General features: G+C 53.3%; 1 protein-coding gene across 2 annotated transcripts in view; it reads right to left on the bottom strand.

Annotated features, from left to right (window-relative positions):
- Positions 1–13,992, bottom strand: part of SLC39A11 (solute carrier family 39 member 11) — a 60,140-nt gene that overhangs the window by 19,828 nt on the left and 26,320 nt on the right. For both annotated transcript variants that reach the window (XM_066332322.1, XM_066332323.1), the window contains exon 6: positions 4,091–4,252. In XM_066332322.1, coding sequence (XP_066188419.1) covers positions 4,091–4,252 — 162 coding nt within the window. The remainder of the gene's footprint in view (positions 1–4,090; positions 4,253–13,992) is intronic.

Here is a 13,992-nt window from a genome sequence, read left to right as displayed (position 1 = left end):
GCACGTTTCCCAGCAGCAGGGCAGGGAATTGTCACCACCAACATCTGCAGCTCCTCCAGAGCTCACTGCCACACGTGGGAAGGGACTCGGGTCTGGCTGAGCCACCAAAAGTCCCCACAGGGTCCCTGTGACTCCTCTGAGGGGACACTCAGGGAGCTGGGCAAGGGGCTCAGCCTGGAGAAAAGAAGGATCCAGAAAGATTTTTTTCCCTTCTCTGGAATTCCCTGATGGGAGGGGACAGCCAGAGGGGTCGGGCTGTGCTCCCAGGGAACAGGGACACGAGGAGAGGGAACGGGGCCAGGGGAGGCTCAGGGTGGATGAATTCCCCTTGGGAAGGGTGGCCAGGCTTTGGGATGGGCTGCTGGAGTCCCCAGCCCCAGAGGTGTCCAGGGAAGGCCTGGAGGTGACACTCAGGGCTGGGGACAAAGGGGACATGGGGCACAGCTGGGACTCCACCTTGGGAGGCTTTCCCAAACTCCAGCCTCTGGAATTCTGAGGCTGCAGGGCACGAGGACAAACAGGACACGGCCTTGGTCCTCTCCTGGAGCTCCCGCAGCACCCCAGGGTGGGGGAGCCCCTGGAATGGGGCAGCAGAGCCCCCCCTGGGCTGGGAGCAGGGCAGAGCCCGGCAGGAACATCCCAGGAGCTTCCCAGGATCCAGGCCCCCCACCCTGGCAGCACCCAAGGGAGAGGCTGCCGGGCTCACGCCTCGCTAATTGTTATTTGTGATACACCAGCAACACGTTAATTAATCCGGGGTCTTCGGCACAACAGCCACCCAAGGTACAAAGCTAAACCAGAATAAACAGGCCTTGATTAAATCCATAATTAATGTTCTGCTAAAGCCGGCGTAGATGAATATTAATTAGCAGGAAGAGGCGGCGGTTCGGCAGCTCCTGTCATTATCAATTTCTCCTTTCCACTGGCATTCCCAGCTTTGGAAGCAGTGATCCAGCCTTTCCCCCGCCGAGCAGGGGGTGACATCCTCTGCCCTGCACAGGGAGCCGCTCCCAGCCTGGAAACAAAGGCACAGGCACTGCCAGGACCAAGGCAGCTCAGCCCTACAAGAGGCTCCATCAAACAACGCCCTGAAAAGGGGAGCAGCACGGGAGGGAGCAGGGAGGGAGTTTGGGGCAGCAGGGAGGGGAAACTGAGGCACTTTGGGGTGGGAGTGAGGGTTCAGAGCAGCTCCAGCCCAGCAGGGAAAGGGGGGATGTGATGGGGGAAAGAACTTTGTTAGGGTCAGGGTCAAGGTCAGCTCAGAGCCCCGACAAGGGGAGTGGGGGTCCCCCTCCTGCAGCACCCCAGTGTCCCAGCCCTTCCCAGGGCTCTGGAGCCGTGTGAGGAGCTCTGCAGGCACAGGAGGGACAGAAACCCCCCGGGAGTGACCGGGACACCTCGGAGGGCTCCAGGGAAGCAGAGGGAGCAGCAGGAGCTGCTGCCAGAGGGAGTGCAGAGGAGCAGGCTCTGCAGGGAGCCCACGGAGCCCTGACACTGCTCCTGGAGCACTTCTAAAAGCTGATATTGCTCAGAAGAGCTCGTGAAGGAGATGGAGAGTGGCTTTTCACCCAGGCACCTCGTGACAGGACAATGGGAACGGTTTGAAGGGGAGAGAGAGAAGATTTCCATGAAATGCTGGGAATCGATTGTTCCCTGTGAGGATCCATCCCCTGGGACGGATTTCCCAGAGCAGCAGTGGCTGCTCCATCCCTGGAAGTGCCCAAGGCCACCTTGGAACACCCAGGGACAGTGGGAGGTGGCCCTGCCCCTGGCACTGGGTGAGCTCTGAGGTCCTTTCCCACCCAAACCATTCCATGACTCCCTGAGGAGCAGGGAGGGATTTTTCCCAGGGCTTGGAGCATCCCCAGCACGAGGAGTGCTCACCCTGCAAGGAGCCTGCGCTAATTTAAATTAAATCTAATTTAGCTCCAGCCCGTGCCAGCCTCTCCTCTGGCAGGGCTGCTGATGGAGGCAGAGATTCCTGAGTTTCCAAACCCTGCAGCGCCTGGGAGAGCAGGAGGAATCCAGAGCCCCAAATTGCTGCTCACCTGATTTCATCCCAGCCTGAATTATTTATCCCCAGCCTGAATTATTTCTCAGGGCAGAGCTGGCACCTCGTGCCTTGTGGGAAAGGTTCTGCAGCACCAGGACTCAGGACCAACCTCTGGGATTTGGGACCTGGGGGTGACTTTGGATAAATCCCCAGGGCAAGGAGAGTCAGGCTGGGCAGGGCTTTGTCACTGCTGGGTGGCCCCAGTGTCACCAGCACTGCTGGGGGGGACTGGGAAGAGCAGGAGGGGATTGGGGGTTCAAGGACGGGGACAAGGACAGGGACAGGATGGAACTGAGCCACAGGCAGGGGACAGAAATCACAAGGGACAGCCAGGGTGGGCCCAGCTGGGCAGCTCCTGCCTCTCCTCCCAGAAGGAAAAAAGCAAAGGAAAGGAATAAAAGCAACCAGAGCAGGGAGTTCCCCACGCTGCAGAGCGCAGGGAGACTCTGAACCCTCCTCCTCCTCCTCCAGGGACTGCTCCTGTCCCACCCAGCAAAGCTGCAGCCTGCCTGGGCCAAGCGCTGGGGCTGGTGAGGGGGATGAGGATGATGAAGGTGATGAGGGTGATGAAGGTGATGAGGATGATGAGGACAGAGCTGCTGAGCCCCACAGTGACACCCTGTCCCCCACCCCAAACCTGCAGTTCCTCTGCCTTTGCTGATGAAGGAAAACCCCCCAAAAACCTCCTCGGGGTTTCAGCCCCTCCCAAACCCTCTCGGGGGCTGCAGTTTTAGTGACCTTGAAGGTGCCCGGGAGGATCCCAAACCCTCTGTCACCACCCAGGGGTGGCTTTGTGCTCCTGGAGGAGCAGCTCAGGGCCACACCAGCACCATCCTCCTGCCCCGGGGGACACTTGGGTCACTCCTCTGCTGACCTTTCCCCTTTGGGTGGTGACAGCGAGGTGCCACCCGACACCTCGTTTGAGGGAAGGAACCCAATTTCACTTCACTCCCTGCTTTTTGTTTTGTTTTTGTTGGGGGTTTTTTGGGGGGGGTTTTTTTGGGTTTTTGGGTGGGTTTTTTTGTTTGGTTTTTGGGTTTTTTTGGATTTTTTTTTTTTTTGGAGTGTGGGGCTCATTTAAAGCTCCTTCCTCCCCTTTTTTGCCCGGCACCTGGAGCTGAACTGCAGCACCCAAATCATCCCCCGGGATTAATTGAAGGAAGGAGGGAGAAATGTTTTGCTGCTGCTGACAAACGGGAGCAGGGCAATGCCCGGGCAGGGCTCGTGCTGCTGATGCAAGAGGAGCAGCAAATCATTAACTCCAGCTTCTTATCAGGACAACCCGGCCTCAGGCAGCTGCCTGGAGCACCCAAAGGTGCCCACAGCCAGACAATTCCCACCCCAGCAGCACCCAAAGGTGCCCACAGCCAGCTGGAAAAAGGCAATTCCCATCTCAGGAGCACCCAAAGGTGCCCACAGCCAGACAATTCCCACCCCAGGAGCAGCAGGAGGCTGGAAACAGAAAACAAACCCCAACTGCACATTGTCCTGCAATGCAGGAGACTGAAATGCGTCTCAGGGCTGCATTTTCCCGAGGGTTTTCCCCACAAACGCAGAGGAATGACAGTCCCCAGCCAGGCTGCGCTGGCAGGAGCAAAGCCACAGCTGCTGCAGCCCCCCCGAGTCCCCTCCCCACAGAGGGTTCTGCTGCCAGGGCCAGGATCCTGCCCACGGCACCCACACAGCCAGGGACATCTGCCAGGGACACGGGGCAGGGACAGGAGCTGAGGGCTCTGCACAGGGACCCAGCCTGGGAGCAGCCCTGGGATGTCACACCCTCCCACCTGGGATGTCACACCCAGCTCACCTGGGATGTCACATCCAGCACTTGGGATGTCACATCCACCTCACCTGGGATGTCACACCCAGCCCACCCGGGATGTCACACGGACCCACCTCACCTGGGATGTCACACCCTCCCACCTGGGATGTCACATCCAGCACTTGGGATGTCACACCCTCTGACCTGGGATGTCACACCCTCCCACCTGGGATGTCACACCAGCTCACCTGGGATGTCACACGGACCCAGCTCACCTGGGATGTTGTGGATGGTGATGGCCAAGATCATCAGCATGATCCTCCTCCAGCTGCTGCTCCTGGCCGGGGGGGGCCCGTCCCGGGGGCCTGGGGGGCTCTCGGCCACGGGGGGCCCCCCTCCTCTCCTCCTCTGGTAGGGCTCCCCGTTCTCAGCCTTGTCTGGGGACACAGGACACCGGGGTCAGCCGGGGAGGGGACACAGGACACCGGGGACAGCCAAGGTGGGGACAGAAAATATCAGGGTCAGCCAAAGTGGGGACAGAAATCACCAGGGACAGCTTCATTCCTCTCCAACCCCCACAGCGCCCTCCTGACCCCCTGCAGCTGGAATTTTGGGAATTTGGGGTCCCTCCTGTCCCAGCAGAGTTGAACAGCTCGGGCTGAGCCTTGCCTGGGCACGGGGAAAGTGTCCTCAAAGTGTCACCATTGCCATGGGCAGTGACACCTCCCACTGTCCCCCTCAGTGGCCTTGGGCACGTTCAGGGATCCAGGGACAGCCACAGCTCCTCTGGGAATTCTTTTCCAGGGTCTCCCCACCCTCCCAGCCAGGAATTCCTCCCCAATATCCCGTCACATCCTCCTCTCTTTCAGTCAGAAGCCACAAGCAACAAAAGCCCAAAAGCCCAAAAGCCCCGTTCTGTCACCTCACTGCCACCTCCTCAGGTGCCCAGGCCCAGCTCACTTCTATCAGATAACTCTTGATTGATTATTTGACATTTTATAATTCACATTTCATGTTTTCTATTTTCTAGTCTATATTTTAGATTTTGCATCATTCTGTAGTTTACATAATTTTATGTTTTACGTAAAGCATAAAATACTTTTATAATAATAAAATAACATTACTATACATTATTTATAATAGGTATTATATATTTATATCATATATAACATTAATTTTATATAAATCTATTTTATATAAAATGTATATTATATTGAAATGTAGATATTTTCTATTCTATATTTTATATTATTCTATATTTTATTTTTCATTAGTAGGGGGGGGGAAATGATGAAAATTTGCCTTTTCCAAGGAGGTGTGAAGCCCCTCCAAGGCCAGTGCCGACAAAGGATGGGGGAACACCCCGGGGGTGAGGAAAACAGGGAAAAACCTTTGGAAATGGAGAAGAATTGTTGCAGCTTTTCCAGGAAAAGCGCTCAGGAGGGGCTTGGAGGGACAGTTTGAACACCAAAAAAAAAAAATAATCTCCTCCCCTACAAACGATCCCTGGATTAGCCAGGGATAAAGGCAGCAACACCAAGAACAGGGAGAAAATCCCAGTTTTCAGAGGAGCATCACACACACACACACACAGAGGCCGCTCAAGGGATGGGGCTCCACTTCCAAATCCCGCTGGAAAAAGAGGATAAAAAGGATAAAAAAGGATAAAAAAGGATAAAAAAAAAAAAAAGAGAGATGGGATAATGACAGAGCAGCGCTGCCACCGCTGCCAGCCTCACAGCCAGGAGCATTCCCAGCTGGGAACAAAACACTCCTCGGGGATAAGCAGGGGCTTGGCTGCGAGTCAGGAAAGGCTCGGTGACAAATTGGAGCGGGGAGAGGAGACAAGGGAAGAGCTGACACCACAGACAGGCTGCTGCCGCCGCCGTGCCAAGGCAATTAGGTGGCAAAGAACTCTCCGCTGCCACCGACATTATTTGAAATCTCGTTCACAAAAAAAGTCCTTTAGATATCCCACTCGATTTGTCATTATTGAATTTCTCCGCAAAGCTGCGGGGCAAAAGATTCTGCCAAAAGTTTAATTACATACGTGCAGCCTGCTGCATTTTTCATATCCTCTGCAGCCAGCGCTGGAGAAAAGATAAATGGCTTTGAGCGGGGCTTAAACTGCTGCTGAAGTGAAAAAAAAACCAAAAAAAAAAAAAACCCCCAACGACCGACTGGCTCCTTATCAGCATGTGAAATGGCTTTTTATTTTTGATTATTTCTTAATGAAAACTGTTTGCATTAGCCGTGAGCTCAGCTCTGGTGCACAAACACACCGAGGTTCTGTTGACTCTGGGCTCCAAAGCCCTGCCCCTGCCTTTCCTCAGCTCCCAAACCCCTGCAGCTTTCCAGAGCCTTTCTCCTCCTCCTCCTCACTTAGGGCTGGCTGTAACCTCTCCTAAGCCCTGGGGTTCAGAGTGCTGTGGGCTGCCCAAACTCCTCCTGGCACAGCTCTGGAGCCGCTCTGAGGGGGTTTAGGATTGGTTTTAGGCTGCAAAACTCCAGCCTGAGAGCTGGAGGGGTTGGTCCCCTTCTGCAGCTCCTCTCTCCGCGCCGGGAGAAAGAGGACAACCTGGAGCTTGCCTTGGAAGGAAAAACCATTCCCAGCTCCAAACTCCAGCTCTCCCTCCTCCATTTCCCCATCCTTCCAACAAGGCTCAGCATCACCAGGAGGGGCTCTGGAGAGATCTCCAGGCTCGAGGACTTTGGGAATTCTGCCTTCAGCTGGGCTGGTTCCCCTGCCCAGGTCTGGGAGAAGGGGAGGCAGTGCCAAGCACGGATACACCACACACTCATTAAAATCCCTAATTAACTGCTGCTCCCTGGCTGTTTGTGGGAATTATTCGGTGTCGAGGAAAAGCGGAAAAGCCCCAAACGTTCTCCTGGTGTGTAATTCTAATTCCACCAGAGCAGGCAACACCTGGAGGGAGCAGCAGAGCAGCAAAAAAGCTGCTCCAAATTCTCTTCCAAGCCCCACAACACCCTCCTGATGCCCTGCTGCTGGAATTGTGGGTCCCTGCTGCCCCAGGAAAAGCAGGAGAGTTGAGCAGCTCGGGCTGAGCCTTGCCTGGGCACGGGGAAGAGGACAAGGAACAATTCCCCAAAGGGAATCACAGAGGAATCACAGCGAAATCCTCACCCTCAGCGCCCGAGATCCATCAGAATCCCTCGGGAAAATCTCTCCTCAAAGTTCCCCAAAGGCTCCCCAGATAATCCCAGCTCCTCTCCACTAACCCTGGGGGGAACTGGGATCCATCCAGCTGGGCTCCAGTTCCTGCCAGGGAGTGAGACACCTCCAGGGATCCACACAGACCCTGCATGGGATCCCGGGGGAATCTCCCCGGGAAGGAGCAGCTCCATCCCCCTGAGCAGCTCCCCTCTTTTCCAGCCTCTCCTTTTCCGGCTTTTTTGGTCCATGAGGGAGCCTCAGGTGAGGAACTGGATCAAAATCCAGAGCCTTGGGAATTGGAGCCCCATCCATGGGATGCCAGGAGTGCTCCAGACCACAGCACACTCTGCCTCCCGAGGACTGCAGCCTCGTGGTCCTTCATCTTTCCTTGGTTTAAAGCGTTTTTTCTCCAAGGATTCCACCTCTCCCTGCCCTCAGATTTCCCTGTTTTAAAAGCTTTTTCCCAAGGATCCCAGCCTTGAATTCCCTCAGCTTTTCAAGGCTTTTTTCCAAGGATTCCACCTGTGCCATCCCTCAGCTTTCCTTGGTTTTAAAGGCTTTGTCCCAGGATTCCAGCTCCTCAGTTTTCCCTGTTTTCAAGGCTTTTTCCAAGGATTCCACCTCTCCCTACCCTCAGATTTCCCTGTTTTAAAAGCTTTTCCCCAAGGATTTCAGCCATGCCTTCTCTCAGTTTTTCCCTATTTTAAAGGCTTTTTCCCCAGGAATCCAGCCTTGAATTCCCTCAGCTTTTCCAGCTTTTCAAGGCTTTTCCCAAAGATTCCACCTCTCCCTGCCCTCAGATTTCCCTGTTTTAAAAGCTTTTCCCCACGCCTTCTCTCAGTTTTCCCCGTTTAAAGGCTTTTCCCGAGGATTCCAGCCGTGCCTTCCCTGTTTTCCAGGCTTTTCCCAAGGAATCCTGGCAGCTCCTGGGGCTGCAGCCATCAGTGCCTCTGCTCTCCAAGTGTCCCCCAGCAGCCACAGCCGTTCCCTGCTGGCATCTCCTCCCCAGATCCTTGTTTTCCTCCTCCTTTTCCCACATTCCAGGGAGCACAGAAGGATGCCGAGGAGCAGATGGGTGTTAGGGAGCATCTGCTGCCACCCTGGGAACGCTGCTCTTATCTCCCACCTCCAGAAGAGGGTTTTAATTACTGCCAGTAATTAAGCACAGCACGGTCTCGGGGAGGGGATGGTGCCAGGTCCAGGGAAAGCTGCATCCCAGGCAGGTGAAATCCTGGGATCCACACCTCTGCTGGGTTTGACAGAGCTGGAAATTCAAATTGCCAGAGGGGAAAAATAAAAAAAAAAAAAAAAAAAAAAAGCTGGGAATGAGCCCCCCAAAGCTGGGCAAAGCCAATTCTTGGGAAGTTTATGCTCCGACAACAAAAAATGCTGGAAAAGAGGCTCCTTGGAGCTGCCCAACTATGGTCAAAATCAGGATTTCTTTTTTAAAAATAGCTTTTATTTACTGCTCAGGGTGCTTGAGCAGAGAGCACAGGCTTCCCATGCTCCAGAGCCCCGGGATTGAGTGGGAATGGGACAGCCAGGACCCCTCTGTGTGACTGCAGCCCCACCCTGCAGCCCCCACACAGAAAAACAAAACTCATTTTCCAAGGTTTCTGGCAGATCCACGAGGCGCCAGCCCGTGCTGGGGATTTCAGAGAGAGAGAATCAGATTCAGGGTTTGTTGGGGGCCTTCACCAGGCACAGCTCCCAGAAAAGGCTGTTCCCTTCAGCAGGAAGGGCTGACTCCCTCGTGCTCCCAGGGATTATTCCTGGAGCTTGGAGGGAGCTGCAGCAGCCTGGACTGTGCCACGAGCACCAGCAGCTCCCTCCTGCACCAAACTGGGCTCCCCAAATTCCTCCTGAGTGGCACTTGGGGCTCGAAATCCAAATCCTACCTCAAAAAAATCACCCAGAGCTCGACACCCAAACACCACCTCAAACATCACCCAGAGTTTGACCCCCAAATTCCTCCTCAAACCTCAAGCAGAGCCCAACAACCAAACCTCTTCTCACACCTCAGCCACAGCCCAACACCCAAATTCCTCCTGGATGGCACCTGGGGCTCAATCTCCAAATCCCACCCCAAACATCCCCCAAAACCCAACACTCAAATTCCTCCTCAAAAACTCATTTAGAGCCCAATGCCCAAATTCTTCAACAATCACTGGGAGCCCAATACCCAAATCACACCTCAAACATCGCTCCAGGAACAATCCAGCCTGAAAAAAGCCCTAAAATCTTCCAGCACCCCCCTGGTCCCCCACTGGGCGTGGGGAATTTCCCTGGCAGGGCACAGGAGCTCACGGTGACAGTGCCACCAGTGAAGGTGCCACACCCAGGAGGTGACACAGATGGAGGTGACACGGATTGAGGTGGCCCAGGCGAGGTGCTGCCGGTCCCTGAGGCGCTGGCAGCCCTCAGGACTGATTCCCAAACCTTCCCTGACCTCCCAGCCCCGTGTTCCAGGATCCATCCCTCGGGGCACTACATCCAATGTCATTTACGTGCCCCGGGTCCTTTTAAGCAAACGAATTCCTGCTCCTTTCCAAGAGCTCCTGCAGGAGCTCCCAGCAGATGGAGCCCTGGGCTGAGTCATTCCATGCTGAATTTTTACACGTCCCAGTTAATTGAATCACTTCATTTCCGAGGGCTGAGGCAGCCTTGGCAGGGAGCAGCTCCTGATGGGAGAGGGATCAGAGACAGGGAAAAACCTCACCCTCATCATCCTCCCTTGGGAAAGGACAGTGGGATTTGGTCAGGAGCTGCTAAGGAGCACCAGGCTGGGATGAGGACGTTGCATTCAGCTGGAAAAATCTCTCTTGGCACGTTCATTAAATCCATTTAAAAATGAAAATAAATTAATAAAAGCAGTAGATCACGGAGGCTGAAGCTCAGATGGAAGTGACCAATGGAGTGGTGCCCGTAATTGTGGAATGGTTTGGGTGGGAAGAGACCTCAAAGCTCATCCAGTTCCACTGGGGGACACCTCCCACTGTCCACTCCAAGCCCCTTCCAGCCTGGCCTTGGACACCTCCAGGGATCCAGGGACAGCCACAGCTGCTCTGGGAATTCTTTTCCAGGGTCTCCCCACCCTCCCAGCCAGGAATTCCTTCCCAGTATCCCAGCCATCCCTGCCCTCTGGTAGTTTATAACTCCTTCTCCCTGCACTCCAGCTTTTTACAAGCCAATTCCTAGAAGGAATTCCTGCAGTCCCAGTGCTCTGGGATAAGCCCACATCTGGAGAGACACATCTGGAATTCCCAGATCTTCATCCCCCACCCAGCACAGGGAGACAGCACCAAATTCCCAGTCCAGGGCCCAGCACACACCAGGGAAAAGGGGCCCCTCTCAGAGCTGGAAAAATAAAATAAGGAATCGATTTTTGAGGGAAATAAATAAAGTGCTCCTTTGTTCTCAGCCCTTGGACTCACAAAATCAATCCCAGCTCCCTCTGGAGAGACAAACAGATTGGATTTTTTGCCTGTTTTCCAGGAATAACCAAAGCACGAGGCTGCTTCCAGGAGCACAGTCCATCATCCAGGCAGGTGGGATTGGGATTGGGATTCCCTGGGGGTACCACAGCCCCTGAAGGAACCCCACACACACCCCCTTAGTCCACAAGGAATCCCATCCCAGCAGAACAGGATTTTTACAGGATTTCCAAGGGATTGTGGAGTGGGAAGAGACCAGGACAGAGCCTGGAGAGGAGCCAGTGCTGGGATCCCAATAAATCCTCCACATGGGATATTGAGCAGCCACATCCCTGAATCCCCCAGGGAGAGGCTGGATCCCAACAAACCCCACGGGAAGGAGAGCAGGAGATTCCCCATCTCCCACTTGAGGAAAAAACCTGCAGCAAAAACCTGCAAAAACCTGCAGGAACACACCGGCAGGGGGGGAAATGGGTTTGAAGAGAGCTCTGCTGGCTGAGCAGGAGCCACTTCCCACATTCCTGACAGGAGCCCGGCTCTGTGCTGCGCCCTCCAGCCCTGTTCAATGTTTCATGTTCCTATTTTAGGGATAAAAGCAGCGAAGCCAAGCCAGGGCTGGGAGTGACGTGGCCAAAGGGAGGATTTGGGAAGACAAGGTTCAGGCTCAGGGCCTGGGATTTTTCCTTCCATCAGCTCTGATCTCTGGGTTTGGGATGAGCAGCTCTGAAAGGAGAACTCCTGACTCTGGCAGAAGCAGGATTCCCAAATCCATCCATAAAAAACGGGATCTGAACCAGCCCTGGGGATTATGGAGATGGAAGAGGGCAGCAAATCCCACCCCAAATCCATCCCATAAAAACCCAGGATCTGAACCAGCCCTGGGGTTTAGGGCAGAAGGAGCTGGGCTGGTTTTTCCCCTCAGAATCCAAAGCAAATGGATGTCCCTGAGGCCGAGGTGGGAACTCAGGGATGACTCAGCTGGGAAACACACAGGGAACGGAAAAATCCTCCTTCTTTCCACTTGCCTCCTGCGTTCCCATAAAGGACCGTTTTAGCCAGGGGAAATCCCTTTTTCCGTGGAGCAGCCCTGGGCACTCGGTACCCCAGGGTGCTCCTGCTGCCACCCTGAGCCCTGCACAAGGAGGTGGACGTGGCTGACAGTCCCCAAGCAGGAAAGCACCGCCAGGGCGCAGGAAAGGACGGGGATTTGGGATGGATGTGGCATCCTGGGCACAGCCAATTCCCCTAAACCACCTCCCTGGCTGTGGGAAAGCTGCTGAGACCTTGTCACCCATCCAGATCCAGCCCCCAGCCAGGGGCAGGGAATTCCTCCTCACCCCAGTCTCCCCCAGCCCCATGTGACAGCAAGACAAATCCCCCAAAGTGCCTGTCCCTGGGCTGCCACTCCGGGAACTGTCCCATCCCATGGGGAGGGATTTGGGGCTGGGAAAAACCCCACCATAAATAATAAATAATAAATGATAAATGATAAATGTGAAATGCCACCATCTCCCGTGGCTGCCCTGAATTCCCTCCAGCCCCAGGAGCGGGGCTCAGCCCCTGGTTCAAAGGGAAGAGACTCCCCCTTTGGCAGCCGGAGAAATGAATCAGCCCCGTTTTAATTACACTTAATTGGGAATTCAGCCTGACTTTGAGGCAGCTCGCACCATCTGCCACCACGGATCCATCCTGGGCCCGGGAAAGGAAAAAATCCTCCCCCAGAGGGTTGGAGCATCACCCAGGAGGATCCAGCGGGGTCCTGCAGATAACACAGGCTCAGGGAGAAAGAGGTTGGCTCGATGCTGATAAGAATACAGATGAGAAGGCAGCAGGGCTTGGAGAAGGAAAATCAAAATGGAAATTAAAATAATGAAAATTAAAAAAAAAAAAAAAAAGTAAAAATCAAGATTAAAAAATAAATATCAAAGTAGGCAATAAATAAATATTTAGTCAATCAAGTAGTAGGCAATAAATAAAATGAAAATTTAAGAAGAAATATTAAAAAGCGAATGGGAATCAAAATTTTTACAATTCAGAAATGAAAATAAAAATATTTATTTTAAATTTAAAATAAAAAAATCAAAATAAAAAAAAACCAGGCTCAAAATAAAATAAAAAATAAAAAGCAGGTAAAAATAAAATTTAAATTAAAAAAATAAAACCCAGAAATAAAAAAAACATTTAAAAAGTTAAAAATAAGAAATAAAATAAATAAAAAATAAAATAAAAAGCCAAGACCCGTTTCTGTGGAGGGCCCAAGGAGCTGAGCACAACCCCTGCTGTCACCTCCACCCTGGAGGTGCTGTCACCTCCACCCTGGAGGCAGCCAGAGGCCACCAGTGCCATGCCGAGGTGATGGGGACACTCAGGGGTCACATCCCATCGCTGCAGCCCTCCTGGAAAAGGAGCCTGGAGCAGCCCAACTGGAGATTTCTGCTGCAGCAATTCCTCCTCCAACTCCTCCTGCAGCCCCCAGAGCGGCCCAGCAGGGTTTAAAGAGGAATTTCAGTGAAAACCCCCCAGCCCCACTGAATTAAAGAGGAATTTCAATTAAAACCCCCCAGCCCCATTGATTTAAAAAGGAATTTCAATTAAAACCCCCAGCCCCACTGAATTAAAGAGGAATTTCAATTAAAACCCCCCAGCCCCACTGAATTAAAGAGGAATTTCAATTAAAACCCCCCAGCCCCACTGAATTAAAGAGGAATTTCAATTAAAACCCCCCAGCCCCACTGAATTAAAGAGGAATTTCAATTAAAACCCCCCAGCCCCACTGAATTAAAGAGGAATTTCAATTAAACCCCCCAGCCCCATTGATTTAAAGAGCAATTCAAGCACAAATCCATGAGCCCCACTGAATTAAAGGACAATCAGACCCTAAACCCCCCCAGCCCCACTGAATTAAAGGACAATCACGATCCAACCACGGCTTTTAGCTCAACAATCAATAGCGGTATCTGGGCGAGCTTCCTGCCGGGAGGGGGCAGGAACGAACCCATTGATTTCGAGGGAAAAGGCATTTTCCATCATCCCGTGCCATATTCCACGGGAAAGGGACACGAACGAGGTGCTCAGGGCACCGGGGGCTGCGAGGAGAACCGGAGGGGATGGAGATCAGAGGGAATCACAGCAGGAATCACAGCAGAGCTGCCACCCAGAGAGAGGGAACCTGCTGCTGCAGCAGGAAAAAGGATCCCAGCTCCAGGGAGAAAGGAAAAGGACCCCAAATCCTGCACACAGGAAAAAGGATCCCTGCTCCCACGGGAGGAAGAAGGATCCCAGCTCCTGCAGGAAGAAAAAGGATCCCAAATCCTGCAGAAGGAAGAAAAAAAGATCCAAATTCCCACAGGAGGAAAAAGGATCCAAATTCCCACAGGAGGAAAAGGGATCCCAGCTCCTGCAGAAAGAAAAAGGATCCCAAATCCTGCAGCAGGAAGAAAAGAGATCCCAGTTCCCACAGGAGGAAGAAGGATCCCAGCTCCTGCAGGATGAGCTCTGCCCCAGCAGTTCCCAGTCACTGGCCCCCAGCTCTGGCTCAAACTGGAGTTAAACTGGTGTGTGAGAGCTA

Source organism: Sylvia atricapilla, chromosome 18, assembly GCF_009819655.1.
Source record: "Sylvia atricapilla isolate bSylAtr1 chromosome 18, bSylAtr1.pri, whole genome shotgun sequence".
Taxonomy (NCBI): Eukaryota; Metazoa; Chordata; class Aves; order Passeriformes; family Sylviidae; genus Sylvia; species Sylvia atricapilla.
This window is presented reverse-complemented; position numbering and strand designations above follow the sequence as displayed.